A 26,957-nucleotide genomic window follows, 5' to 3' on the forward strand; every position below is an offset into this window, starting at 1 on the left:
AGTTTTAAATGTTTATCAAGATTTTCTGAAAACACTTTAAAAATCATAAAGATGCCATTTGCTTTATGGTTCTTCATTACTCTTTTTATATTGTCCATGGTCAGTAAATCTTCACAAAGAACTCGGTTCTTGAGACTGACATTATATCTTAATTCTTAAGCATATTGTAAATATAAGTTGGAAGAGGTGTACAGTAAAACTGAGTCTGCTAACAGTTTCATGTACCCTTACAGTTTTTTGTAGGCCATGTGTGTGCATATTTCTGTCCATTGTTTGAAACAGGATCTCACTATGTAGCCATGGCTGGCCTGGAACTCCCTCCGTAGACCAAGCTCAGCTAGCCTTGAACTCACAGAGATTCACTTGCTTCTGCCTCCCACATGCTGGGTTTATCTCTTTTTTTAATTCACGTGGTACCATAGTCTACAGAGCCTTCATTTTGTTTTCTCATTTAACCATGTATTGAGACTTCAGATTAGAACCTTCAGTTTTGAGTATTTTGATTTTATTTTCTTAAAAATGTGTTTATCCTTTGACAAGTTCATATATGTATATATAATATATTTTGGTTGCCTCCTTACCCTGTCATCCTCTTCCTACCTTCACTGAACCCTTTCTTTTTCCCAACATATCATCAGCTTTCTCTCTCTCTCTCTCTCTCTCTCTCTCTCACCGTTAACTTTCTTGCTTGAGCATGGCAGTGAGTTCTTTACTAGGGCTTAGACAACTTAGCAATAGCTACACAACTGAAGAAAATGGTTCCCTACCCCCAACCCCCAGCAACCGTTAACTACCAATAACTCCTCGAGGAAGGCTAACCCTCGTGAGCCCCTCTATCCGTGATGGCATGCAGGAGGGCTCATCTTGTATAGGTCTGGTGACGGTGAGCACAGCTGCTGTGAGTGTGAGGAAAGCCTCGTTGTGTATGGCACTCCTCCCTGTCCTACTGCCCTTCCATTCTCTGTCTTTTAACATATTTGTATGTGTGTATCTGTGTGTGATGTGTTTATGCGTGTGTGTGCCACCACATGTATGTGCGTGTCAGAGGACAACTTGGTGGAGTTGGTACTTTCCTGCTTCTTTTGTGGTTCCTTGCTACCAAACTCAGGTCACCAAGCTTATACAGCAAGCACGTTTACTTGCTAAGTCACTTTGCCAGCCCCCGGCTCTTGGACTCTGTCTATCCCTTCTCCACAGTGCCCCTGTGAGCCTTGGAGGAGGTGATAGAGAGGCCTTCTGTAGGTGTGAGCACTTAGCTTTGGTTTTTGGGGTTTTTTTGTTTTTGTTTTTTATTTGTTTGTTTGAGACAGGGTTTCTCTGTGTAACAGCTCTGGTTGTCCTAGAACTTGCTTTGTAGGCCAGGCTAACCTTGAATTCACAGAGATCCACCTGCCTCTGCCTCCCAAGGGCTGGGATTACAGGTGTACGTACTACCACCCTGCTTAGTTTTGTACTTAAAAAAAAAGATAATATGTACTTTAAAAAATATGAACTCTAGCCTAGACAATGCTCATGCGTGTCATCCCAGCACTCAGGAGTGTGAGGTAGAAGGATTGCCATGAGTTTGAGGCCAATCTGGGATGAGGAGGAGACCTTAACTCAAAAACAAACAGGAAAGAACTCTATTTGTGATCTGATCACTGTTTGGAACTTATATTTTTAAGGTTTCTTGTGGGATGTTAGAATTGTACAGGCAGCAGTAGTTGGGCTCACCGACCACAGAGAATTTCTTTGTAACATGATTTAAATAGTCCATAAAGGGAGCTTTTGTTTGATAGTAAGTGGATGCCAGGGGCCTAACCCCAGATGACTTGACCTTAGATAATAATGTCATGAAGCAATGCATTGAAGTTTTTGAATAGAGACGGGGTTTGCTTTATTGAATAGTAAGTGTGTCATGCACGGTAAGAAAAAATGCTCATATAGCCCACATAAAAATTAACCTGTGCCATTTCTAACCAGTTAGATAAAACCTAACAGGAACTTGATTTAGGAAGAATTTCATTAGAAACAGTGTGGTGTGCTACCATTGGAGCACATGTATGTCCCCAGAAGGGAGTGGCTTGACTAGGAGGTGAAGATTTTCGTGTCATGAAGAGAAATATCATCAGGAAGAAAGCATTTCTAGCCTGCACCTATGTTATCATAGCATAGCTCTTCATTTGGAAGAAAGAGCTGGTCTGTTTTACACCCTGTTCCCTGACCTTGGGTGAAAATCTCAAACCACTGCTAATGGCATATAGAAAAATGAGGAGACAGAGTCCTGTTTGAAGCCACATGGAATAGCAGCAGAGAACTTGAGCCTTTGATGATGAGTTTGGAAATGATTCTTAACTGCTCTAAACCCCAGTCCTTTTGTCTATGAAATGTGAGAAAATACTACATTTATTATACATGATGACTGTCACTGGTATATGCAATAATGCTTAATAGCACAGTCTGTTTTTCTTTTGTTTTTATTTTTCACATTTATTTTGTGTGTGTGGGGGGGTGTGTGGGTGTGTGGGTGTGTTTGTATGCACAAGTCATGAGTCAATTGTGGAGGTCATCAGGAATTTGTTCTCCTTCCACCTTGTGGGTCCTAGGAATTGAACTCAGGTCATCAGGCTTGACAGCAATTACCTTTATCTGCTAAGCCATTTCATTGGCCCATCTTTGGGTTTTTTTGTTTTGTTTTTTGAGGTAAGGTCTCACTCAGTAGCCCAGATTGGCTTTTAAGTTGTAGCAATCCTCCTTTCTCACGGAGATCCTTTCTCAGACTCCAAAGTGATGAATTACAAGATAGGGCCATCACATGCAGCTATACAGCCATGCATGATGGCACATGCCTGTAATTCAAGCACTTAAGAGGTGGAGGCAAGAAGATTAGGAGGTGCAGATCATCTTCAGCTACAAAATGAGTTTGAGGCCAGCATGAGATGCATGAGACCCCGTCTCAAAGCCAGGAACCTGAACCCTGACTCTGGTATTTTATCAGTTAGTGAGATCAGGTCCTACATGCCCTCTACCATCTTCCCAGGACTCTTTCTCACCCCAGCGCTCCAGCACTTCATCTTGGACTGCTGGGGAAGAGTCGCTTTGTTGCTGCAGCTTGCTGAGCCCATGCCTCTACTAATTCCATCTTTCTGTCCTCATCTGTTGGTTGGTTGTTATTCGATGACTGTTTGCACGCAAGGAGGGAGTTCTAAAGACTGAACCAAGAAAAAGAAGGTTCTCATTAGCCACTGAGTTCATCTGTAATTTGTACAATAATTTAGATGTTTTATGTCATAAAAAGTGTGCTGCAATGCCGCTTAATCATAGCTCTAATAGAAGAAAAAAGAAGTAGGGTGATAAACAACCTTAAACAATGGAAGATTCCCTAGACATCAAAAACTTTGGGGCTTTGTTGATAGTGGTGAAATGCTTTTAAAGGCCTACACGTTGCTCCTGAAAAGCTCACATTCTACAAAACCATGTACTAGATGTAAATAAAAGTTATGAGGGAAGGATTATAAGCTGACCATTTAAAGTCCAACTTAAATTTTTAAAAAAAAAAAATAGATGCCCAGCAGTGGTGGTGCATGTCTTTAACCCCAGCACATGGAGGCAGAGGCAGGTGGATCTCCGTGAGGTTGAGGCCAGCCTGGTCTACAGAACGAGTTCCAGGACAAAGTTCCAAAGCTACACAGGGTAACCCTGTCTTGGAAAAAAAAAAAAACCAGCAACAACAACAAAAACTAGAAACCTATCTAACTTTGTAGCACTAATAATAATAACAGCCCTAGCCAGATTCTAGCTCACCTGGAATCCCAGCACTTGAAGGCATACACATGAGAAACCCCACAAGTCCACATAGTAAGTGCCAGGCCAACCTGGATGACAGAGTGAGACCCTGTCATAAAAAGCCAAAATACTAAATAAAGTAATACCACCATAGTTAGCTCTCCAGCAATTTTTGTACCCACAGCCTTATTCTTGGGGTTAATGTTTCCTTTAGGCTCTAAAGTCCTAAAAAATGCTTGCTTTTCATAGAGATTAATTTTGTCAAAAGTGAAGATACTATCTAAGGCTGTCTTCTTCAGTTATTTGGTGTTTTGTTTTTATTTGATTGCAGTGAAATACCTTTGAATCCTCATTTGCCTTTGCCCTTTTCCCTGACCTGTAACACAGTGGGAAGTGGCAGCTCCTAAAGTCAGAAAACTTCTTGCAGGAAGCACCTAGGATTCCTGTCTCTTCTTTCATTGACGTATTGGCACTGTGTCCTCTTTTATCATAAGGAATCTTGTCCATGATGAAAAGCTGGCATATGAGCTAATATGTCTTCTGTGTTAGCTGATACATGCCCACATTTTTCAGTCTCACTAAGCTAAAGTACTTTGAAACAACATGCTTTGTAGCAGAGTGACTTATGTTTATTTCAGCCCTCAATGAATCTGTGAACTCATTGAGGACAGAAATTGGCTCAGACACATCAGTGTTTTCCAACAGTGCCTGGCATTGTGCCTTCTGGGGTCTTAAAATGTATTTTTTGGCTTAAATTATATGCTTCACTGTATAATAAATATAAATATGTGTCATGTAGGAAGGCCCTTATGTAAGGATGAGAAAAGTCCAAACATGACTTACTCTGTCCCTTTGCTTACAGCTCCTGCCTCTTAGATTTTACATTATCCATTTTAGAGATTACATGCTATTACACACATGTTTCTTTTAACCATCTTGAGACCTGTTGTTTCTTCTGGTGTTTCTTGAAGATTAAGCCCAGCCCTGTGTAAGTCTACAAGCTTGTGCCTATTTATATACAGTGGGGTGAACAGCACTAAAAGAAAGCTGCCTTTGACCAGAAAGTGGTTGTTTCTGTTGTGCACTGTATCAACTGAAGTGGAAGTCGTCTGTGTTCCTTACGTCACCAGGGAGATGACTCAGGCTATCAGGAAAGGCAAGAGCAACAGTTGCTGAATTATATTCCTATTTAATTCTTCCATTGAAGAAGAAGCATTTGCTGTCCTGTAGTTGAAAAAGAATGGCCTATGTGTTAGCTGAGATGTGTGTCTACCACTCAATAAGCTTGAGGTCGTGGGCATTACACAGAGGTCACTCAAGTGGCAGGGTTAGCACTGGCTCTGTCTTTCTTCAGAATGTGAAGAGACTCCTGCAGAACCCTAAAGTCACAGAATTGGATGCAGCTCGTCTGGTGATGCTGTATGCTCTACATTATGAGCGACACAGCAGCAACAGCCTGCCAGGACTCATAGTGGACCTCAGGAGTAAAGGTGTTTCCGAGAAGTACCGAAAGGTAATCTGGTGTGTGTGCCTGTGTGTGTTTTATTTTAATTGAGCGAGGGCCTCACTATGTATCCCAGGGGGAACCTTACACTTAAGGTCTCCCTACCAGCCTCCCAGATGCTAGAATTACTGGCAAGTGCTGGTTGCTAAAATTCCTTCCCAGGGGGAGATTTAAGCAGTGTCTACCCCTCCTCCTAAGGTCCCAACCACAAGCCAAGACACAGTTCTGCCAAAGTTTACTCCAGGGAACCAATTGGTTTTTTGGGCTTCCTTAGAGAGAATAGATGAGGGATAACATACAGGGGTGTGGGTGCTCCTCCCCCAAAAGGCCATGCCTGGAAAGCCTTTACCCAGCAAGGATAAGGGCTCCCCATAGCTGCAGAGGTGGTATTCCCTTCTCTAGTCTCCCCTCCTTCCTGATACCATCTACTTTAAGGCAGAGTGGCATACAGCAGGTGGTTAGGAGCCTCTGGATACTCAGGTGACGGGGCACAAGCAGTCAGCTTGCCCAGCTGGGAGTCCCTAATGGCAGTTGGCTGGCGTAGAGAACAATCACTTATAACATAGCACAATACCCAATGCCAAATTTACATTAAGCCCAAACCCTAGGAACCAAGTCTGTTAGTCTCAGTCCCCAAAAGGGTAAACCATACTATTTATTTACAAGGAGTATAATTCTGTCCACTCATGTCTTCATTGTCTTAATAAAGTTATTTTTTGATGAAATGAGCTTCCTGATACCTAAGCAATAAAAGATTGTCCCCCTTTTTTTGTCTTACAGCTTGTGTCAGCAGTTGTTGAATACGGTGGTAAACGGGTTAGAGGAAGTGACCTCTTCAGCCCCAAAGATGCTGTGGCTATAACCAAACAGTTTCTCAAAGGATTGAAGGTACAGTTTCTTGTTTTTTTTTTTTTTTCTCTGCTTTCCTAAATGAGAATAGTTAAAAACCCTGAGGCTGAGCGTGAACTGATAATGATTTTAAAAGTATACTACTGATGGTAGTGCTGTGTTCACCCAGTGAAATCAAAGCAGACAGTCTCTTGAAATGTTACCTTCTGTGCTGCAGTGTGCCTGCACTGGGCCAGGGAGCTGAGTGGGGAATAACTGAACATGATTCCAGGAAGTGTAAACAGTTCTGATAGTCACGGCTCTCTTTATTGTGTTTGTAATTTAAAATTTGTTTAAGCTCTCTCTGTCTCTCTGTCTCTCTGTCTCTCTGTCTCTCTCTCTCTCTCTCTCTCTCTCTCTCTCTCTCTCTCTCTCTCTCTCTCTGCCGTCCATCCCAAAAGAATGTGATTCAGACAAGATAAAAGATTACAGATTTTTTAGTACCTTGAAAAGTTTATTGAAAACTTATTGAAAATAACTAGCTTTAAATTTAGTACTTTTGGCCAGGGAGTGGTGGCCATGCCTTTAAACTCAGGAGGCAGAAGCAGGGGGATCTCTGTGAGTTTGAGGCCAGCCTGGTCTATAGAGTGAGTTCCAGGACAGCCAGAGCTACACAGAGAAACCCTGTTTCAAAAAACAAAACTTAGTACTTTTGTAAGACTGGAACATTTTTTCTAATTAAAATAATTTTTTTGTTTTTTGTTTTTTTATTTTTTCGAGACAGGGTTTCCCTGTGGCTTTGGAGGCTGTCCTGGAACTAGCTCTTGTAGACCAGGCTGGTCTCGAACTCACAGAGATCCACCTGCCTCTGCCTCCCAAGTGCTGGGATTAAAGGCGTGCACCACCAACGCCCGGCTAATTTTTAAATATTCTAAAATTCAGGGCTGGGGAGATGGTACATTTGGTTAAATGTTTGCTACTCAAACCTGAGTTTAGATTCCCAGCAAACACACAGAAAACAAATACAGTGGTATGCATCTGTACCCCCAGTGCTGAGAATGGGGGCAGGGTCCCTGGAGCTCTCTGGCCGGCCAATCTAGCCAAAGCTGTGAGCTCCAAGTTCAATAAGAGATTCCATCTCAAAAAATATGGTAGAGAGCCATGAGGAAGACCCTAGTGCTGACTCTGACACCTATGCACACACATGCACCTTGACCCACCTGTGCATATACACACAAACGTCCTATTTGATTGTTTGATTCCTATCCAATTCATATTCGATTCTGTCCCACAAAGTTTCTGTTGAGTATATGTCCCTTTTCTGATGTATCATTAAATGTTATATTGCTAGCTTCCCCAAAATAACACAAGAACCATTTCCATATTTTAGGGAGTGGAAAATGTGTATACACAACATCAGCCTTTCCTGCATGAGACCCTGGACCATCTCATCAAAGGAAAGCTTAAGGAAAACCTCTACCCTTATTTAGGCCCCAGCACCCTCAGAGACAGGTAAGGTGACAAAGATTAGAAATAAAAACTGGGACCCTAGAACAAGCCAGAGAAACTAGAAGGGCCTAAGACATCCAGATCTTGGACTTGAAGAAAAGAACCAAACTACCACGTAGGGAAGGACGAGTGGGTGCTTCCAGGTGCTCAGTTCTGAGTCCAGTAATTGTAAAATATCTGAATCTGGAGTGCCAGTGAACCTGGAAGAGGACTCTGGGCTTAAGATGAGATCCTAATCTTGACTGGCGGCTTGATTTCAGCTTGATAAAACCTGAGCAAAGAACTCAGATCTAACATATGTGTGGGCTTTGACCCACAGAAACCATAAGTCTATAAACTCTGTGGCTTTTAAGGTATCACAAATTGGTCAGCTTGACTTACCAATGTTCAAGATTGGTCTGGCATTGTAGGCCTGAAATCTGGGTATTATGGAGGCTGAGGCAGTAGGACAGCAAATTCAAGGCCTGCTGAGGCTACAGAGTGAGTTCAAGACCACCACACCTGGATTACTTAGACCCTGTTTCAGATTTTAAACATGTGGAAGAAGTGTGTGGTTTTAAGTGAGAAGAGAGAGATGAGAAAATAACTCAGTAGATGTATGCTCATCTACCATGCCTGGGGCTCTGGATTTACTCCCAGTTATTCAAAAATTAAAATATTTTTAAAAATTTTAGTGTTCATACTTAGTCTGAATAAAATATTTCTGTGTTCACTGTTCAGAACACACATTACAAACATACAAGAAGCAATTTTTTGATGATGTAACAACCTATGTAAGAGTTTGGTTTTCAGTGATTTTCAAGACAGAAGCTGATTATTTACAAAATGAAGATTTAAATTTATGTATTTTCTGAGAGGCGTTATCAAAGATTTTCTCTGAACTCTGAAGATTTCTTTATTTCTTTTATTTTTTTTTTGGGGGGGGGGGGTTGAGACAGGGTTTCTCTATGACTTTGGAGGCTGTCCTGGAACTAGCTCTTGTAGACCAGGCAGGTCTCGAACTCACAGAGATCCACCTGCCTCTGCCTCCTGAGTACTGGGATTAAAGGCATGTGCCACCAACGCCTAGCTGAAATTTCTTTATTTCTAGCATATAAATGTGTGGTCTTATTCTACCAACTCTCTAGTACTTTGTTACATAACAATGAAAAATAGATTAAAAAAAAAAAAAAACTAGAGGAGCTAGTAAGGTGCTTGCCACCAAGCCTGACAACCTCAGTTCATTTCCAGGACCTACATGGTGAAGGAGAGAATGAAATCCTGAAATTTCCAGGACCTACATGGTGAAGGAGAGAATGGAATCCTGAAGTTGTCCTCTGACCTAAGACACACACTCCATGGTGCAGATGTATTCTCTCTCTCTCTCTCTCTCTCTCTCTCTCTCTCTGACACACACACACACACACACACACACACACACACACACACAGAGAGAGAGAGAGAGGAGAGAGAGAGAGAGAGAGAGAGAGAGAGAGAGATTTGTAGAGAAAACAGAATTTAGACCACTGTTTTGATCACACTGAGATGTTGACCACTGCCCCCTTCTGCTGTTTCAGGCTGAAGAATCTTTGGGTTTTGCATATGTTGGCATTATGTGTGAGCTCCTCTGCCAAGCCTGAGTCATTTACTTGCTTTGGAATAAAGAAGCAGGTGTTTTAAATCCCTCAGACCCCTCCCTATATTCTGTGTTTGAGCAGCATATCAGTTTCCTCTTAAGCTCTATAGCACCTGTCATTTGGTGTTTCAGACATTAATGCCCAAAATAGATTTGCGACTTGATTGCCAGCCAGAGTGTGTTGTTGCTGGTTTGGGTGAGGATTGGACTTTGCCAAGTGTGACCAACACACAAACTGAGAGGCCTGACTAGAAAAGCCATATGTGTCCCAGGAGAAAATGACTTTCTTTAGTTAGAACGTTAATCTAGTGGTTAGTTAATTTTAATAAAAACAAAACTTGTCCAGACCAATTTACTTAAACCAACTTAAAATTTACATGCATACAAATTCTAGCTAGTTAAGAATTATTTATATTGGACCACATAATATAAAGGGCCCAGCATATACAGTTGTATCTGTTGGGTAATTTAATGTGAGAATTTTACTGTTGATATAATTCATCTTTTATTTATTTGTTTATTTATTCAACCATTAATTATCTAAGAGCATTGGCAGTTTAGTGTTTTATAGATATAATGTAATTCAGAAAAGGGAAAATGTTCAGAGATTTATAGGTGAATGAATTTTGTGCGTTGTATTTTTTTTCTTTTAGTCCCTTAAAAAGAAAACTATTTGGTTTGTTTATTTATTTATTTGTTGCTTTTCCAGACAGGGTTTCTCTCTGTAGCTTTGGAGTCTGCCCTGGAACTCACTCTGTAGACTAGGCTGTCTTGGAACTCACAGAGATCTGCCTGCCTCTGTCTCCCAAATGCTGGAATTAAAGGTGTGTGCCACCACCGCCCTGCCAGAATTTTTTTTAAATACAAGATTAACACCAGATGTTATGGGTGGGAGTACAACCCAATCACTCTAACAAACTGTCTAGGGACCATGCATTAAGATCCAGAGGTGTTCACCAATAACAAAAATGAAAACTGCACCAAATTTCTCACCTATTTGAGAAACTTTTGAAAACCCTTGTTCTTGAGGCTTTTAATTAATTTGATAAGACATTAATGTGCTTATAGATTTCATATGAGAATTACTGGGTGCAGTTAAGAGTATTCACTACTCTTCTAGAGAGCCTAGCACTCATAACCTCTTTCAACTCCAACTCCAAAGGATTCCACACTCTCTTCTGGCCTCTATGGGCACCACACATACATAGCATATGCTCATACAGACACATACATAAAAATCTTTAAAAAAATTAAAGAATTGCTGAATGAAAAACTAGCTACTTATTGCCAAAAGGAAGCCATGGACCAGATGAGTATATTAGTGTACATCAGCAAACCTTCCTGTTCTGAGTCATTGCCAAACAAAGCTCAAAATGATGTTCTCCCCCTCAGTGCTTATTAGCTGTTGGCATCTGTTAGCATTTGTCACTGTGATCTAAACATGTACACAGTTAATTATGTTGCTTTATTCTTTGATACAACAGATGTTTATTGAATGCTTTCAGTATGTTAAAAATTGTTTTAGACACGAGGACTGTAGAAGTGGCAGCAAAGACATGGTATTTACCCTTAAGGTCCCTTTTAGAGTAAACAAAAGTGCTGCAAAAGAAAGAATGGAATGGTAAGCTACAAAGAAACTATGGGGCCAGGGAAGTTTAGAGTGGACAGAACGTCTCTAAAGATGTGGTATTTAAAATGGATTTTCAATTACAAAATTAAAGCCAGACATAGTGACTAGAAATGGCAACTTAAGTTGGGCGTTGGTGGCGCACACCTTTAATCCCAGCACTCAGGAGGCACAGGCGGGCAGATCTCTGTGAGTTCAAGGCCAGCCTGGTCAACAGAGCAACTGCTAGGCTAGTCTTCAAAGCTACACAGAGAAACCCTGTCTTGAAAAAATAAAAATAAAAAAAGAAAGAAAGATATTGGATTGCTAGTGAAAAACAAAGGGAGACTTCTGGAGGAGGTTGCCGGAGTCCACATAAGCTGTGAAAGTGGCCTGGAAGGAAGGAAAAGCAATCTGTTTAAGAAAGCACATGGATAGAGCATGAGTAACAGAAACCAAGGGTAATGCTCAGGTTTTGAGGAGAAATTAGGAATTTTGTTGAAGTGCCTATTTAATAATAAAATACAAATGTCACCTATACTAGGTGGGGTGGCCCACACAAGCACTAAAGAGCCTGAGACAGAAAGTTAAAGGTTTCCCTACATTCCATAGCAAGACCTTATTACAAAACCATTCTGTGTTAAGTTGAGGGCTGATAAGTCTTTGGTCATATAGATTAGATAGGACCTCTAAAGGAGAAAGAGAAAAGAAGGTTGCTCAGAATGCAGCACTGAACACAGGCCAGGAGTCAGACTGCACAGGACAAACCAGAACAGAGGCAGGGAGTCTTAAAGACAAGCACATGGTAGGCCATGTCCAGTCTTCTGAGAGGTAAAGCCCCTTTCAATTTAGTGGGAAGGTTGTTGGTGGTCCCCAAGTGTCAGTAATATTTGGAAGCCCAGTTTCTGTGAGTTTAGAAGCTAACTTAGGAAGTTGTATAGGCTAAGAGATGAGATATGAGCATGTGTTTGAATCTAATTTACTACAAAAATTTAAATAGAATTTCCATAGGAGTCAAATGCCTATTAGTAGACATTGGTTTAAAATATACCAAGTGACCCAATTGTATGGTTTTCAATGACCCTTTTAACTATACAAGGTTAAACTTGAAGAAGGCAGATAGGTCCAACCAGGATTCTCGAAAGTGGAAATCGGAAGAAGGACTGGTGGTTATATTGGAGGTCCAGAATGCTATTGCATATGACTATATAGGGAGGTTTTAAGTTGATGGGTGATTACTGGGGGAAGGAGATCTTAAATTCATGATTTCATGGGTGGCCCACATGCTTGTAATGATGAAGTTGAAGCTGTAATATGGATGGCGTATTAGTAGAGGTGAAGCTGCGGTAGCTTAGGGATTAGGTGTCGAGCTGTCAAAGTCCCTGGAAGTGTTGAAAACAAAGTGGAGAGGAGAACGGTGAGCAGAGCTAGGTCTCCAGAGAGTGAGGGTGGCCAGGAAAGGAGGTGGGAAAAACAGCACAATGTGTTAGAGGCATCTAAGTCATCTGAGGAAACTTTGAAGAAGGAGACAGAGAAATGCTCCAAACTAGTTGAGGACATAGAAGATACTATATTCTATTTATTGCCACTTCTGAGCTCTGCTTAGCAGAAGCAATAGAGAGAGCACTTGAAAAGCACAACAATCCCAATTCTGAAAGTTTATCCTGTAAACAAATACCCATGCACAAGTACACAAAGACATGTAAACCCGGTGTTCACTGAAACAGTAACCATCTGGAGACAGGCTAACACCCACCAACAGAAGACTGGTACTCAGTTACAGCTCAGAACTATTAGGCTGGGCTGGAAATCACTACATAGCCTAGGCTGACCTTCAACTCAAAGTCTTCCAATGTCAGCCTCCTGCTATTCCACCAAAGCCCAATAGTGTAATTTTTTTTAATAGTATAATTCTTCATGGAGCATATGCAAAACTCTAAAATGTGTTCATTGGAAATCAAGATGGTATCATTCCCCCTTCTGTGGAAAAATATATATAAGCATAAATATAACTGTGTATATGTAAGCAACTATACATATATACATAATGTGTATATAATACATATGTTTATAGCATGATTTATGAAAGAAGACATGAGAAACTGCTAATTATTACCTCTGTATATTGAGACAGTGGTTCATTATATCCATTTATAGCTTTTTCATTAACTATCATATTAGATATTGTCATATTGAAGTAAGAATTAGTCTTTAAGATTTTCACATTATCCAATAGTACTTTACAAACAGTAAGAATTCAGTAACTATTTATTAAATTATGTAGATAGCAGTAAATATGCCAAAATTTACCATTGAAAACGTTAAATACAAGAATAAATTTGGTTGATAATTCAGATTTTTGTAGGTTGTCATTAAGTTGGTATAAATTTTGGCTCTGCTCTTGCCTAGCCCCAGTATCATTTCTGACCACTCTCTTGGCCCTAGTCCATCACACTGAGAAGTTAATTTGGGTCATCTTTATAATGGCTTAGGTCTCATGATAGAAAGTTTTATCATTGTTGCAGTATTAGGAAGGATCATAAAACTGTGGCACTTGTGCAGATTTGCAGAGCTGGAGCACTTGTGTTTTTTTGCCTTAGCTATGTAATTGGTGGTTACTGCTTGAGAGTAAGGACATAAAAGAGGTTTGATCTTCATTCTACAGATGGACTTATTTATCCCCTATCGGGCTAAATCTTTCCCCGCAGTTGTTTATCTCTGATATGCACACATTTCATAGACTCTTGTTGCAATCACTGCTTTTGTTCCTATAAAAGCCTTTTTCACTGCAGAAAAAAACCAAAAGAGCTTTACTATCTATCTCTAAGTATATTCAAAAATTTAAACTTTAGGCATAAGTGTAGTAGTCCACAAAGTAGGTTAAGTGTTACATTTGGAAAGTTTTTGCTGACTAGCTCATGTATAGAAATAATAGTTTCTAGAAATGCTGTATTTGATGTTTTATTTTTCTAACAAAATAAGATACAGATTGGGCTGTTAAGATGTCCTTGTGTAGCTGGATACAGAATGAACTGGTTGCTGTTTTCTAACATTTGCTGACTGCTTAATTAATGCTTTGGGTTGCTATGGTGAGTTACAGAGCATAGAAAGATGCACATAGACTTGAATTTGTGTATTCCACAATGCATAAAAGATTTTCTATATATTTTACCACTAGTCTCATAGGAACATCTTTTTTTTTTCCTGATACATGGTTTCTCTGTATAGTCTCGGCTGTCCTGAAATTCTCACTCTATAGACCAGGCTAGCCTCGAACTCAGATATTCACCTGCTTCTGCCTCCTGAGTGCTAGGATTAAAGGCATGTGCCACCCAGCTGGAACATCTTTTAAAATCTATTGGGGAAAGGAATAAAAAGAAAAATGTTATGAGACTCTTTAGTTTTGTTTTAATTTTCTGTTTGAGACAAGGTCTTACTCTGTAGCTCATGCTGGCCCCCCACTCTCAACCATCCTCCTGCCTCAGACTCCCAAGTGCTGAGATTATAAGCATGAGCCATCACACCCAGTTTCAGAGACTTTTTTAAAAAGATGTATTTACTTTGTGTGTATGTGTATATGCCCGCATGGGTTTATGTCACCATGTGCAGCAGATGCTGGCGAAGGCCACAGTGTGTCAGATAACCAAACCCAAGTCCTCTGCAAAAAGAATAAGGGCTCTTAACCACTGAGCCATCTCTCTAGGCTTTTTTAGAAGTTTTTCAGGAGCTGAAGAGATGACTCAGCAGCTAGGAACACATGCTCTTGCAGAGGACCAGGTTTAATTCCCACATCCACATGGCCTCTCACAACTGTCTGTAACTCCAGTTCCAGGGGATCTGATGCCCTCTTTTGACCTCCATATATACCAGGTATGCACATGGTGCACAGATATACATGCAGGCAAACACTCATACACATAAAATAAACTTTTTATAAAGTTCTTTTTCAAGAACTGGAAAAATGGCTCAGGGATTAAGAGCACTTGTTGCTTTTATAGAGGACTCAGATTTGATTCTCAGCACCCACGTGGTGGCTCACAACCATCCATAACTCAAGTTCCACAAGATCTAAAGCCTTCTTCTGACTTCCACAGGACCAGGCATGTGCATGTTACACATACTTGCAGGCAAAACATCTATACATATACCATAAAATAAAATCTTTAAAAATTTGTTTTTAAAGTTTTTATAAATGTTCTTTAGCTACATTGAATCAGCAGAAGGAGGCTCAGAAATCTGGTATTGTGTCATAGTCAAATATGACATAGTCATCTTTGTTATGTGTGTAATTGAACCAAATTCTAAGACCATATCTCTATTCTTTATCTAGAACTTTTTGTTGTTGTTTTGGTTTAAAGATTTGTGTGTGTGTGCTCATGTGTCTTGAGTGTATTGTACATGTCTAGGTACACCTGTGCACACATGCAGAGGCCAGAGGGAATGTTAGGTTCCTCTTCAAGCACTCTCTGCCTGTTCTTTTGAGATTGGGAACCTCTTGAACCTAGAACTCATGTTTTCTTGGCCTGGCTGGAAGCCAGCAAGCCCCAGAGCTCCTCTTGTCTCTCCGTGGTTCAGAACTGGGGTCACAGTGGATGTATGAGATACCCAGATTATTAGACAGTTGCTGAGATCCAAACTTTGATCCTCAGGATTGCACAGAAAGCACTGGTAACTGCTGAGCCATCTCTCTGGCCCCATAGCTGGGTGCTGTCCTCACACAGTGCACAGCCTATATAAAGGGCAGTTACAGGTACCAACGTGTTCTCCAGGGTGTTTTCTGTGTCTGTTCAGTGGCTTTTCTGATTTACCAGATCAGGAGCTCAAAATGCAGGTGTTCCGGTCTAACTCCCCTCACCAGTCACTAAAATGATCACTGCACTCCGGGCAAGAGGAACAGTCTGTCCTTCTTTTTTTGGGTTTTTTGTTTTGTTTTGTTTGTTTTTTGTTTGTTTATTTGTTTTTTGAGACAGGGTTTAGAGACTGTCCTGGAACTAGCTCTTGTAGACCAGGCAGGTCTCGAACTCACAGAGATCCACCTGCCTCTGCCTCCCGAGTGCTGGGATTAAAGGCGTGCACCACCAACGTCTGGCCAGTCTGTCCTTCTTAATAATCTGTGCAATCTGTCAGTATTTATTCAAACTCAAACTGCTTGATGAGCCACAGGATTGTCCTTCAACTGCAAGGAGCACTGCACATGAAATCTTACTGAAAACAACATCAGTTTCTGAGAATAGGAAGTCTCCACCTGCTGTTCTGTCTCTTTTTCCATCAACCACAGTGCTGAGGGCTCTTACCTGAACCTTAGCTAGTCCTGATCACCACAGAGTCCCCACCAGCACCACAAACACTGTAGTCAGAGTAAGCTTCTACCCTCCTAATGCCTCACAATGGGGATTACATTTCAGTGTGTTAACCCTCAAACCATAGCAGGCAGCAGCAGCAATGCTGCTGAAGGGTTAAAATTTTATTTTAATTAAATCACATTTGAAGAAGATCTGCGGGAAGCTTTCTTAGTTAGGGTTCTTAGTTCTGTGGAGAGACACTATGACCACAGCAACTCTTATAAAAGGTAAAACATTTAATTGAGGGGGCTCACTTACAGTTTCAGAGTTCAGGCCATTATCATTATGGCAAGGAGCATGGCAGAGTGCAGGCAGACGTGGTGCTGGAGGATTAGCTGAGAGTCCTATATTTTTCCAGCAACAGGAAGTCGACTGACTGTCACACTAAGGGAAGATTGAGCAAAAGGTACCTCAAAGCCTGCCTATGAAGATATATTGTTTATGATCTAATAAAGCCACTGAAGATCGGAAATCAAAGCTACAGAAGCTGGCAGTGGTGGCACACACCTTTAATCCCAGGATACAGAGGCAGATGGATCTCTGTGAGTTCAAGGCCACCCTGGGCTACATGAGAGTGAATCATCTAAAAGAGAAACAGAGCTCACGCCTTTAATCCCAGCACTAGAGAGGTTTATAAGATAGGAGCAAGGCATTCCAGTATTCAGTCTCTGGCAATTAGTCTTCAGCCATGTTAAGGTCAGGTTCACCCCAGCCTTGGTAGAGGTAAGAGTTCTCTGGTGGCCTGGATGCTTTGCTTTTCTGATCTTCATCTTGAGCCCCAATATCTGTCTCTGGGTTTTTACTATTCGTACTACACCTGCTCCCACAGTGACACGCGTCCTCCAACAAGTCCACACCTCCTAACAGTGCCATTTCCTTTGTCAGCTATTTTCTTTCAAACCGCACAGTGTGTACAGATTATGAATTAGCCCAGTAGTAGACCGGCAACAAATGGCCTCTAATAAAGTAGGGGGAAAATGAGAACATAATACCCTGGAATTTTATCCAGGAAAAGCAGGTAACCAAGTTGTCTAATGCTGTTGGCAGGTGAAGTAAGACAGAGACTAAAGGACAGTTAACGTGGAGTTAGCAACGTGGTCCAACCCTGACAACAGAAGTTACTTAGTGGAGTCTGGAGCTAAACTGCCTGAAAATAACTTAAGATGAAATGGCCAGATCACAGTAAGAAGTCATCATGAGATTCTGCTTTGTTGCCTGCACATCTAAAGGGACCCATAGCTTTGAAGTGCGTGGTCCTGACACGTGCAGGACCTTGCACTGCTGGATTGTTAGTGTGATGGCATACTCGAAACAACTTGGAGAGTGCTCTCCCAAAAATAATAACATTTTTTTTAAAAGACAGGCTCTTGCTGTGAAGCTTTGGCTAGCCTAGAACATGATATGTGTACCAGATTAGCCTAAAACTTACAAAGATCCTCCTGTCTCTGCCTCCTGAGTGCTGGTTTTAATGGTGTGGGCTACCATACCCAATTTCTAAATTTTAAAAAATGATTAGATGTCTTTATATGTTTGAGTGTTTGCCTGTATATAAGTGTAGCACCTGTGTGCCTGGTGCTCACAGAGGCCAGCAGAGGAGGTTGGATTCCCTGAAACTGGAGTTGCAAATGATTGTGAGCCACAACATGGTTCTAAAAACTGAACCTGGGTCCTCCACAAAAATAGCAACTGTTCTTATCCACCGAGCCATCTTTCCAGTTCCCTCCATCAGATTTTTCATTGTGAGCCTGGCCATTAATGGCTTTGCCATCTCTCCAGCCCCCTCTGTCAAATTTTTAAATGTACAGTATGGGGACTGGAGAGATGGCAAAGACATCTGCTGCCAGACCTGATGCCCTGATTTGAATTGACCAGATCCCAGGTGGTAAAGGAGAGAAGCAGTTCCTGAAAGTTATCCTCTGACAGCTACATACATGTTTTAGTGTATACAGGAATACATGTGCCTACACACACACACACACACACACACACACACACACACACACACATACATGCATGCGCACGAGCAACAGTATTCGTCTCTATAGGAATGGTGGAGGAGGGACACAACTGGGGACAGAGATGACACAGCAAGAGTCAAGAAATGTCTTCAGCCTTTTTGTGTTTTATGCTGTGTACTTGCCTTTATCCACTTCAAAACAGTTGGAGTGTCTTTAACTGTTACTGTTTGGTTATTTGGTTGGTTGGTTGGTTGGTTGGTTGGCTGTTTGGTTTGACATTTAAATTACACTTATTTATTTATGTATTAATGTGTATGTATAAACATATTTATAGTGGAACACAATTGCATCCCACTATACATATGTATGGGGTTCAGAGGACAATTTGCAAGAATGTGTTCTCTCCTTCTACCATGTAGGTTCTGGATATTAAACTTAGGACATTGGGTTTGGTGACCAGCACTTTTACCCAATGGCCCAATCTCCTTTGCTATGATTTAAAAAAAAAAACAAAAAACAAAAATGCTGTCTCACGATCGAGCCTGGTTGGCCTGAAGCTCACTACATAGACCAGATTAATCTCGACTCTCCAGATTCCTATACCTCCCACGTGCTGGTATGTCCCATAGGCACTACCACATCCAACATCAAAGCTGTATCTTGTAAATATGAATTTGTAAAATCTTTTAAAGTATGTAGCAGGGTGTAACTCTTAGAGCACTGTGGCCAGATACATTGCTTGGCCTGGGTGGTTTGTGTTTGTTTATGGTATTGAGAATGGAACCCAGAGCCTTGTACATGCCAGGATATCCCCAGCCTCTGGTGGGAGTTTTAAATAAAGTTTATTTTAGAAGGTAAATTTAGGGCCTGGAGAGATGGCCCAGCAGTTAAGAGCACTGGCTGCTCCTCCAGAGGACCTGGATTCAATTCCCAGCACCCACATGGTGACTCACAACTGTCTATAAATCCAGCTCCAGGGGATCTGACATCATCTTTGACCTCCATGGGCACAGACATCCATGCAGGCAAAACATCCATGCATATAATCATAAAAAAATTAAATAAATTTAGTGTCTTAAAGGCAAGATTTTATGTCACAAGTTCCGTAAAAGTGTCATAATTGGCTGTTAACTAATTAACTGCAAAGTAACTACCTCTTCATATTTTCAAACTTGCATACTAGCCAGACAGTGGTGGCACACGCCTTTAGTCCCAGCACCCGGGAGGAAGAGGCAGGGGGATCTCTGTGAGTTCAAGACCAGACTGGTCTACAGAGAGAGTTCCAGGACAGCCTCCAAAGCTACACAAAGGAACCCTGTCTCTAAAAACAAAACAAACAAACAAAAATCTCAAACAAACTTTCAGACTCTCCAAACTATCTGAACTTATTTAAATAACTACAGTATCTGATTTTGTTTCCATGAATCCTGTAAGAAATAAATACTCTCTTGGTTTACTTGTTTCCAGGTATTTTAGAAAGACACAAGTAAACACAAGGAGGAAATGTACACTTGTGTTTTTCCATAATCTGCTTGTAAACTGTATCCTGACTAGCTTTGGGTTCTAACTTCCAAAATGGATGCTTCTGCTTGATGTAGTTTTTAAATAATGTGTTGTAACAAAATACCTGCCTGGTTAATTTTTTCTTCTTTTAATGGCACAAAAAAAAGACAAACTTTAGTAGCTAAAAATGTGTTGTTACACCTTCAGGAGCTGATAGGAAGAGAGTTTTCTTTTATTACAAAACCATCTTGATTAGATAGAAACACAAGTAACAATTTAGTGCCACCCAGATGAAACCAGTGGCTGAGCTGATGTGTCAGTGACCAATGTCCAACTGTGCACTTGTTATTATCAAAGAATACAGAAGTGGGATTACGATGTTTATTTATGTTTTTTAAAGATTTTATTTATTTATTTTATGTCTGTGAGTGTTCTATCTGCATGTTCACCTTTATTCCAGAAGAGGGTATTAGATCCCACTCTAGATGGTTGTGAGCCACCATGTGGTTGCTGGGAATTGAACTCAGCACCTCTGGAAGAGCAGCCAGTGCTCTTAACCTCTAAGCCATCTCTTCAGCCCCGTGTCCTGTTCTTTCATGTAATCATCACACAAATGATTTGGTCCCACAGCATAGGGACATTCTGGTACACTAGTATTCTGCCAGTTGCTTGGAGTCCTTGGGCAGGGGCCACAGTGAATAGCACTGTAACTAAGTGCTCAACACAGGGCTGTCTATGAGAGGAGATGTGGTGCAAGTGTGAACTGTGCTTATTGAGAGCAGGCTGCAGTACAGCGCTCTGCATACCCTTGAATATAAAAGAATATTTTTGCATTTGGTTCCAGCAAACACCATTGTGCTATTCTGAAATCCCCAGCACAGAAATAAGACATCCGCTCATAAGCAGAAAGCAAATCACTATTCAGCATTTCTTTCTGTTTCCTGCCAATTTGAGATAATTAAAACTTTTTTTTAAACCCTTTATTCGGCTTTAATTCTGCTTCCTTCACCAAAAAATGGGGGGGGGTTAGAAATTGAAACTATGTATATAATAATAACAAATCTTTGCCCCCTTCTTATGTCTTAGCCTGTGACATTCTCTCTCTGTGCTCATCGTGACAGGCCTCAGGATATCATCGTCTTTGTTATTGGAGGAGCCACCTATGAAGAGGCGCTAACAGTTTATAACCTGAACCGCACAACTCCTGGAGTGAGGGTTGTTCTGGGAGGGACAACAATACACAACACAAAAAGGTAAAGACTGTCTTAGTCCTACAGCTCTCTCCCTGCCCTGGGAATCATGCTCAGATTCCCTGTATCTTGGAAAGACTGATGACCAAACTGCAGTAAACCAAATGCTGTGGCACTGCAGCACCCTCTCCTTGAGGTGAGGGTCTATGTTTGTGAGGCGCCAGCCACGCTGCTGGTCTGTTTTGTGTTGTGTGTGCTCAGAGAAGAAACATATCCAATAACCAACCAGACAGGCACTTTGAATATAGCTGACCAGGTTCAGTGCCATTAGTGGCACTGGGTGTGTCTGTTTGTTGACTTTGTTCAGTATGTATTAGGGAGAAGACTGCAATAGACTGGCTTATAATCTCTCCATCTAATTTCCTGTTCCTTTGTATTTTCCTCCTATTTATTTATTATCTATTTACTGGAGTCTCACCATATATCCCTGGCTGGCTCAAACTCAGAGGTTGCCTGTGTCTCCTTTCTCAGTGCTAGAATTAAAGGGATGAGAAACCACCCCATCTCCTCTTGCTTTTAGTGTATTTAGACATGAGCTTAAGTGTGTTTGTAATTTTCTCTCGCTTTTAATAGACTCTTATATCAGTGTTCAAAATATTGATTGAGCTTTAAACACTTTAAATGCTCTTTCTGAGAGTTACATTTTCTACTGAATCTTTGTAACTCCATGGCCTAAGAAAGTAGCATCTTCCCTTTAACCTGAAATATCTTAAGTGTAAAATCAGACATCTGTATCTCATTTTAAAGATAAGTAGAATTACAAAGAATTATATATGCACATCCTAGTAAGATAGTCTTTCCACAGGTAAATAAAAATGTGTATTTTCAGATGTTTCGCTAATTAATAGTACTTTGAGTAAAATTTCACTTTGCTATTTAAGAAACTAATTTAAATTTTTTCATAAAATAGTGTCAGAGTTACTAAGCACATGCTCTTTTGTGTGAAACTAAGAAATAAGAGCCTCCAAATGGTGTCAGGTATATATTTCATCTTGTAGAGCAGGCCTTTAAAGCCAAGCAGAGAGTGGCTGGTTACTCCTGTAACATCAATGCCACTATTACACCAATGGTCATGTCTGGCAGTTTTGGCTGCTGGGAGAGGAAGAGTCAGTTTTTAAGAGTGTAGCCCCTGATAAGTTAACCACACTCCAGTGGGAAGGTACACATCCAAGAGTTACTTGGGCAGCACAGTTTGGCCTTGATGTAAAGGTAGGAGGAGACACTAAGTTGGATGGGAAAGGAAGGGTGGTGGATCTGGACAAGTAGCGGGGGAGGGTGAATATGATTAAAATACATTGTATGAAATTTTCCAAGAACTAATGAAAGAAAAGAAATAAGACAGCCTGGAAAAAACCTCTAGGTGCACCTGACTGCAGCTAACTTTGGTATTCCTTTGTCTTACTGATAGCATGCTAAACATTGTGTAGAGAACTTAACTACAGAAGGACTGATAAAATCTTAGGCAGTATTGTTTACTGGCCCCTGACCAATGAAGTTTTCAGGAAGAGGGACTTGCTGTGACATTTGCTAAACTGAGAGGAAAAAAAATTAATGTTTGTAATTCATAAATGATCCAATATTAGATCATTAATAACAAGAAATTATCATTATTGAAACCTCAAAGGCTTTAATACAAAGGCTTAAGTAATTGGAAGTAATATAAGAAATTCAACTTTCAGTGGAAAATCTTGAGTCTTTTGATGAGTGTACACTACCTGAAGCATCACTAAGTTGTTAAATAATCCACTGCTCCTTTTGTTGTTTTATTTCAAGTCAGGGTCTCACTGTGTTGCTCAGGTTGTCCCTAAACTCCTGGACTCAAGCAATCCTCCTGCCTCAGCCTCAAGAATAACTGAGTATATACCGCACTGACTTTCCATCTCTTACAGCATTGAGGTCTGAGGACTGGGGTTACAGCTTATTGGTAGAGCCTATGCATAGCATTTATGAAGCCCTGGGGAAAGAGGAGATACTCCCAGACTGTCAGCAGGAGAAATGCTAGTGTTTTATGAGAAAAAACAATGTTATATCTATGTATAGTAGTGTTGCTTATGAGCTTGCAATACAGACTTTACTATGGGGAGAATACATTGACTGATTTGTTTCTGTAAATTGTTAGGGTTCAGTTTAGTGGGTTGTTGTACAATATGTGATGCTGGACTATTTCTTAAGAAAAGCCCACAGAACTAAATGACAGTGATGCAGCCTTATCTCAAGAGCTCTGCAGCATGGTATTATTTTGGGAAACTATGGAGATTAGAAAGCAGTCTACTTTTAGATATGCCATAATGAATGCCCTCCTGTTATACTTAGAATTGTGTAAGAGATGGTATGGACTGCCTCCCAGGGATTTGAAATAATGAGTGCCCCAATAAACAGGAAAGAATCATATCCTGTATCTTGGAGTAGGGTGTGTCAAGGCAGAAGCCACTGTCTTTACAGACTGGGAAATGATTCTTGTGGAATGTCAGTGGGTACAAGTCACTTGGTTTCCCTCTTTGCAATCTTAAAGTCTGCGCCTACCACAGATTTATCCTACAGATGAATCTCAAAACACCACTTACTATAGCATGCATAAATCATGACGGCTTATAATCAGAGGGAGTTACCTAATGTACAGGATAAATGGGTCAAAACGGATCTGCTTTTTAAAAAGTTACAGACTCCTTTACCTTCTCATGGTAAATTTAATAACTGTCTTCTGTAAGCTGAAATTAAATCTTAGTTGTGAACAATACTGGCAAACAATAAAAATGCTGGGCATGGTGGCACACACCTGTAACCCCAGCCCCAGCCCCTCAAGAAGCAGGGGTGGAGAACTTCAAGTTCCAGTCCAGCCTGGGGTCCTATCTCAGGGAAAGAAAGAAAGAAAGAAAGAAAGAAAGAAAGAAAGAAAGAAAGAAAGAAAGAAAGAAAGAAAGAAAGGAAATCTTTCCTTCCTTCCCTAGGGCATTTTTGGTGATAGCAGTCTTTTTCTTTAGGGTTTGCTGTGTTTTGGAGAATGGGCAGTGCTGAAAATCAAACCAGTACCTGTACATCCTAGAGAATTTCTATGTCCCTGGGCTGTATCTCCGCCTTTGGCTGTTTTTGATAGAGCCTTGAGTAAGTTTCTTCATTTTAAGCCAGAAGGTACCTGGAAATATATGTGCCTCCCCACCCCACCCCCTTCCTTGAGACAGAACCTGGGAGTCACTGTGTCGCTTGAGAACGATCCTCTACCTCTACCTCCCAAGTACAGGAATCACAGATATACACCATCGTGCCTGACTTTCTACTTTAGGGCTTAAACAGAAATATATATTAGTTCAATCTGAAATTCAAGTTACCATTCAAAGGTATAATTTAAGTGGCTTTTGACTGTTTTTCTTCCTTCCTTCCTTCCTTCCTTCCTTCCTTCCTTCCTTCCTTCCTTCCTTCCTTCCTTTCTTTAAGTTTTTCAGGCAGGAGCCATTGGCTGTTGCTACCATAGCAGCCTAGACACAAATATCCAAGAGGAAACCATATTAAAAATAATGGTTTATGCTGGGTGGTGATGGCGCACGCCTTTAATCCCAGCACTCAGGAGGATCTCTGTGAGTTTGAGGCCAGCCTGGTCTACAGAGCAAGTTCCAGAACAGCCAGGGCTACACAGAGAAATCCTGTCTCAAAATAATAACGTTTATTACCACAGCGAAATTAACAGGAACCCACTGTGCTTTTTTTAAACAAAAACATTGTTTGGTTATATATTCATTTTTGTCTTTTTGAGACAGTATATCACCTTTTTCCCTAAGCTGACCTCAAATTTACAGCAATCCTCCTGCCTCACTCAGCCTCTCAACTGCTAGGATTACAGATGTTCAGCACCATACCCAGCTAGTTAATTGTCTCTTTCTTAAGCAATTTCTTCTTTAGAGTTCTGGGATTAAAGATGTGTGCACCACTGCCTGGCTTGTCTGGTATTTATAATGAAGCAGGGTTCTGGTGAGCAGGCCTTCTGTAGTCATATGACATATTTCTTTGGGATCTTCTCGGATTAGGTGTCATTGTGACTGACGTTGGACAGATCTAAACACCAGTTCAAATAGAAGGACAGTATTTGCTGCTAAGATAGTGTGGTGGTCTGAATGAAAACAGTCCCCATAGGTTCAAGTTTCAAAACTTGGTTCCCAGTTAGTGGAACTGTTGGGGAAGAATTCAGAAGTGTGGCATTGTTGAAGGTTTGTTACTGGAAGCGGGCTTTGAGGTTTCAAAAGACTCATGCCATTTCCAGCTAGTTCTCTCTACCTTCTGTTTGGAATCTGAAATGTGAGCTCTCAGCTGTTTGTGGTGCCTGCCTTCATACCTCCATACCTTCTCTCCTCTATCTTAGACTATAACCCTCTGGAACTGTAAACCTAACTTATAAACTCTCTTTATAAGTTGCCTTAGTCATGGGGTTTTATCCCAACAACAGAAAGGTATATAATCTAGATACCAAGTGTTTTCACAGAAGATAATTTTCTCCAGGGCCAAATTTCTAATAAAATTGCTTTCTAAATACAGTGAAAAGTGTCTCGTGATTGTTAGATCCAACAGAGACCTGAGCTTGTGCAGCTGGCTGGCCCAGGCAGTATGTCTCTACAGTCTGTGCAGTCTTTTACTAGGCAGACTGCTGCTTCCTGCCTTAGCAGTGCTCTTCTTACAGGACTGACTGATCTTAATTTGTTTCGGTAGTCACATTAGCATACTATGTCAGCAGTTAGGGGTATAGATGACAAATTTCAACTTCTTTAAAGTGTCTATTACATGAGTCATTAACATAGAACCATAAGTACCTTCATCACCATCTACACAGAATAGTTAACAACCATTTCACCTGAGAGTTCTAGAATAGATAAATATCTATTAAGCACTTGAGAATAAGCCAGTAGTCTGTTGCTCAGAAATTTAGTGAGCAAAAAGGATATAGGGGAGACAAATAAACTCAGTAAGTTGATACTAGTTCATATTAATCAGAAAGTGATATATACCGTGAAGACATGTGTAATACAGGGTAAAAGGGAAGTTGATATTGCTTGCAAACAGAGTGGGTCTCACTGTTCAATATGGTGACATGTGTATGTGTCTGTATGAGTATGTCACTTGTGGAGGGGTGCTCATGGCAGCCAGAAGAGGGCAATCCATCTTCTGGATATGTGGGTGCTGGGAACCAAACTCAGGTCCTCTGGGAGAGCAGCAAGTGCCTTTACCCACTGAGCCTCTCTCCATCCTGGGTTGTCATTTTTTTAATGGCTCTATTGAGACATAGTACACATATCACACAATTGACTCAGTGTATAGTACATTGATTTTCAGCATATTCACAAATATGTGCAAGTGTCACCATAGTCTCACTTAGAGCATTGTCATCATTCTCTAAAGAATCTCCCACTGTAGCCCTCAGTTGTTTTCTGTCCACGTTGGTATCTTCTCTGGACAGTTTGAGTGGAATTAAGCTTTCTTTTGAGTAGCTTCTCTTACTGGCATGCTCTTCTGAGGCTCACCCACGTTCACTGACAGCACACTTCATTCCTGTCTGTGATGACTGTTGCACACTGTATGCATGTGCCACAGTATCTTGATATCTGAATAGTTTTCCTCTTTTGGCTCCTATGAATCACACCCCTCGGGACATTTCTGTATGGCCCTTGTGTATAGTAGGTAAGAAAAGTCATAGCGCTGGACTTAGGAGTGTCATCTGAACTATCAAAGCTAGTGTGGGGGGCTGGAGACTTTGCTCAGTAGTTAGCAGTGCTATGCTCCATCAGAAGACCCAGGTTCCGTTCCCAACACCCACACTAGGGCGCTAACAACTGCCTATAACTCCCTCTTCTGGCCTCCACAGGCACTTGCATGAATTGGTACACATAATCTCACTCAAGTGCATACATACACATAAATAAAAAGTAAATAAATCTTTTAGAGGACTTTTTAGATGCTAATATGAACTAAAGGGGTATCCCCCAAATGAACATTTGTTTATTACGACAATGCAGAATCTAGATGTAGTAAACTGCAGTCAGTATTCATTCACCTGCAGTAAATTGAATCATCATCTTTTTGTATTTCTGGAGAGC

The 26,957-nt window shown here is 40.9% G+C and overlaps 1 protein-coding gene across 1 annotated transcript in view; it reads left to right on the forward strand.

Annotated features, from left to right (window-relative positions):
* Vps45 (vacuolar protein sorting 45 homolog) overlaps positions 1-26,957 on the forward strand; it is a 57,016-nt gene that overhangs the window by 20,448 nt on the left and 9,611 nt on the right. The window contains exons 11-14 of the mRNA XM_027393679.2: positions 5,120-5,278; positions 6,050-6,157; positions 7,488-7,609; positions 20,752-20,883. Of these exons, the coding sequence (XP_027249480.1) occupies positions 5,120-5,278; positions 6,050-6,157; positions 7,488-7,609; positions 20,752-20,883 (521 nt within the window). The remainder of the gene's footprint in view (positions 1-5,119; positions 5,279-6,049; positions 6,158-7,487; positions 7,610-20,751; positions 20,884-26,957) is intronic.

This window comes from Cricetulus griseus (genome assembly GCF_003668045.3).
Source record: "Cricetulus griseus strain 17A/GY chromosome 1 unlocalized genomic scaffold, alternate assembly CriGri-PICRH-1.0 chr1_0, whole genome shotgun sequence".
Classification (NCBI taxonomy): Eukaryota; Metazoa; Chordata; class Mammalia; order Rodentia; family Cricetidae; genus Cricetulus; species Cricetulus griseus.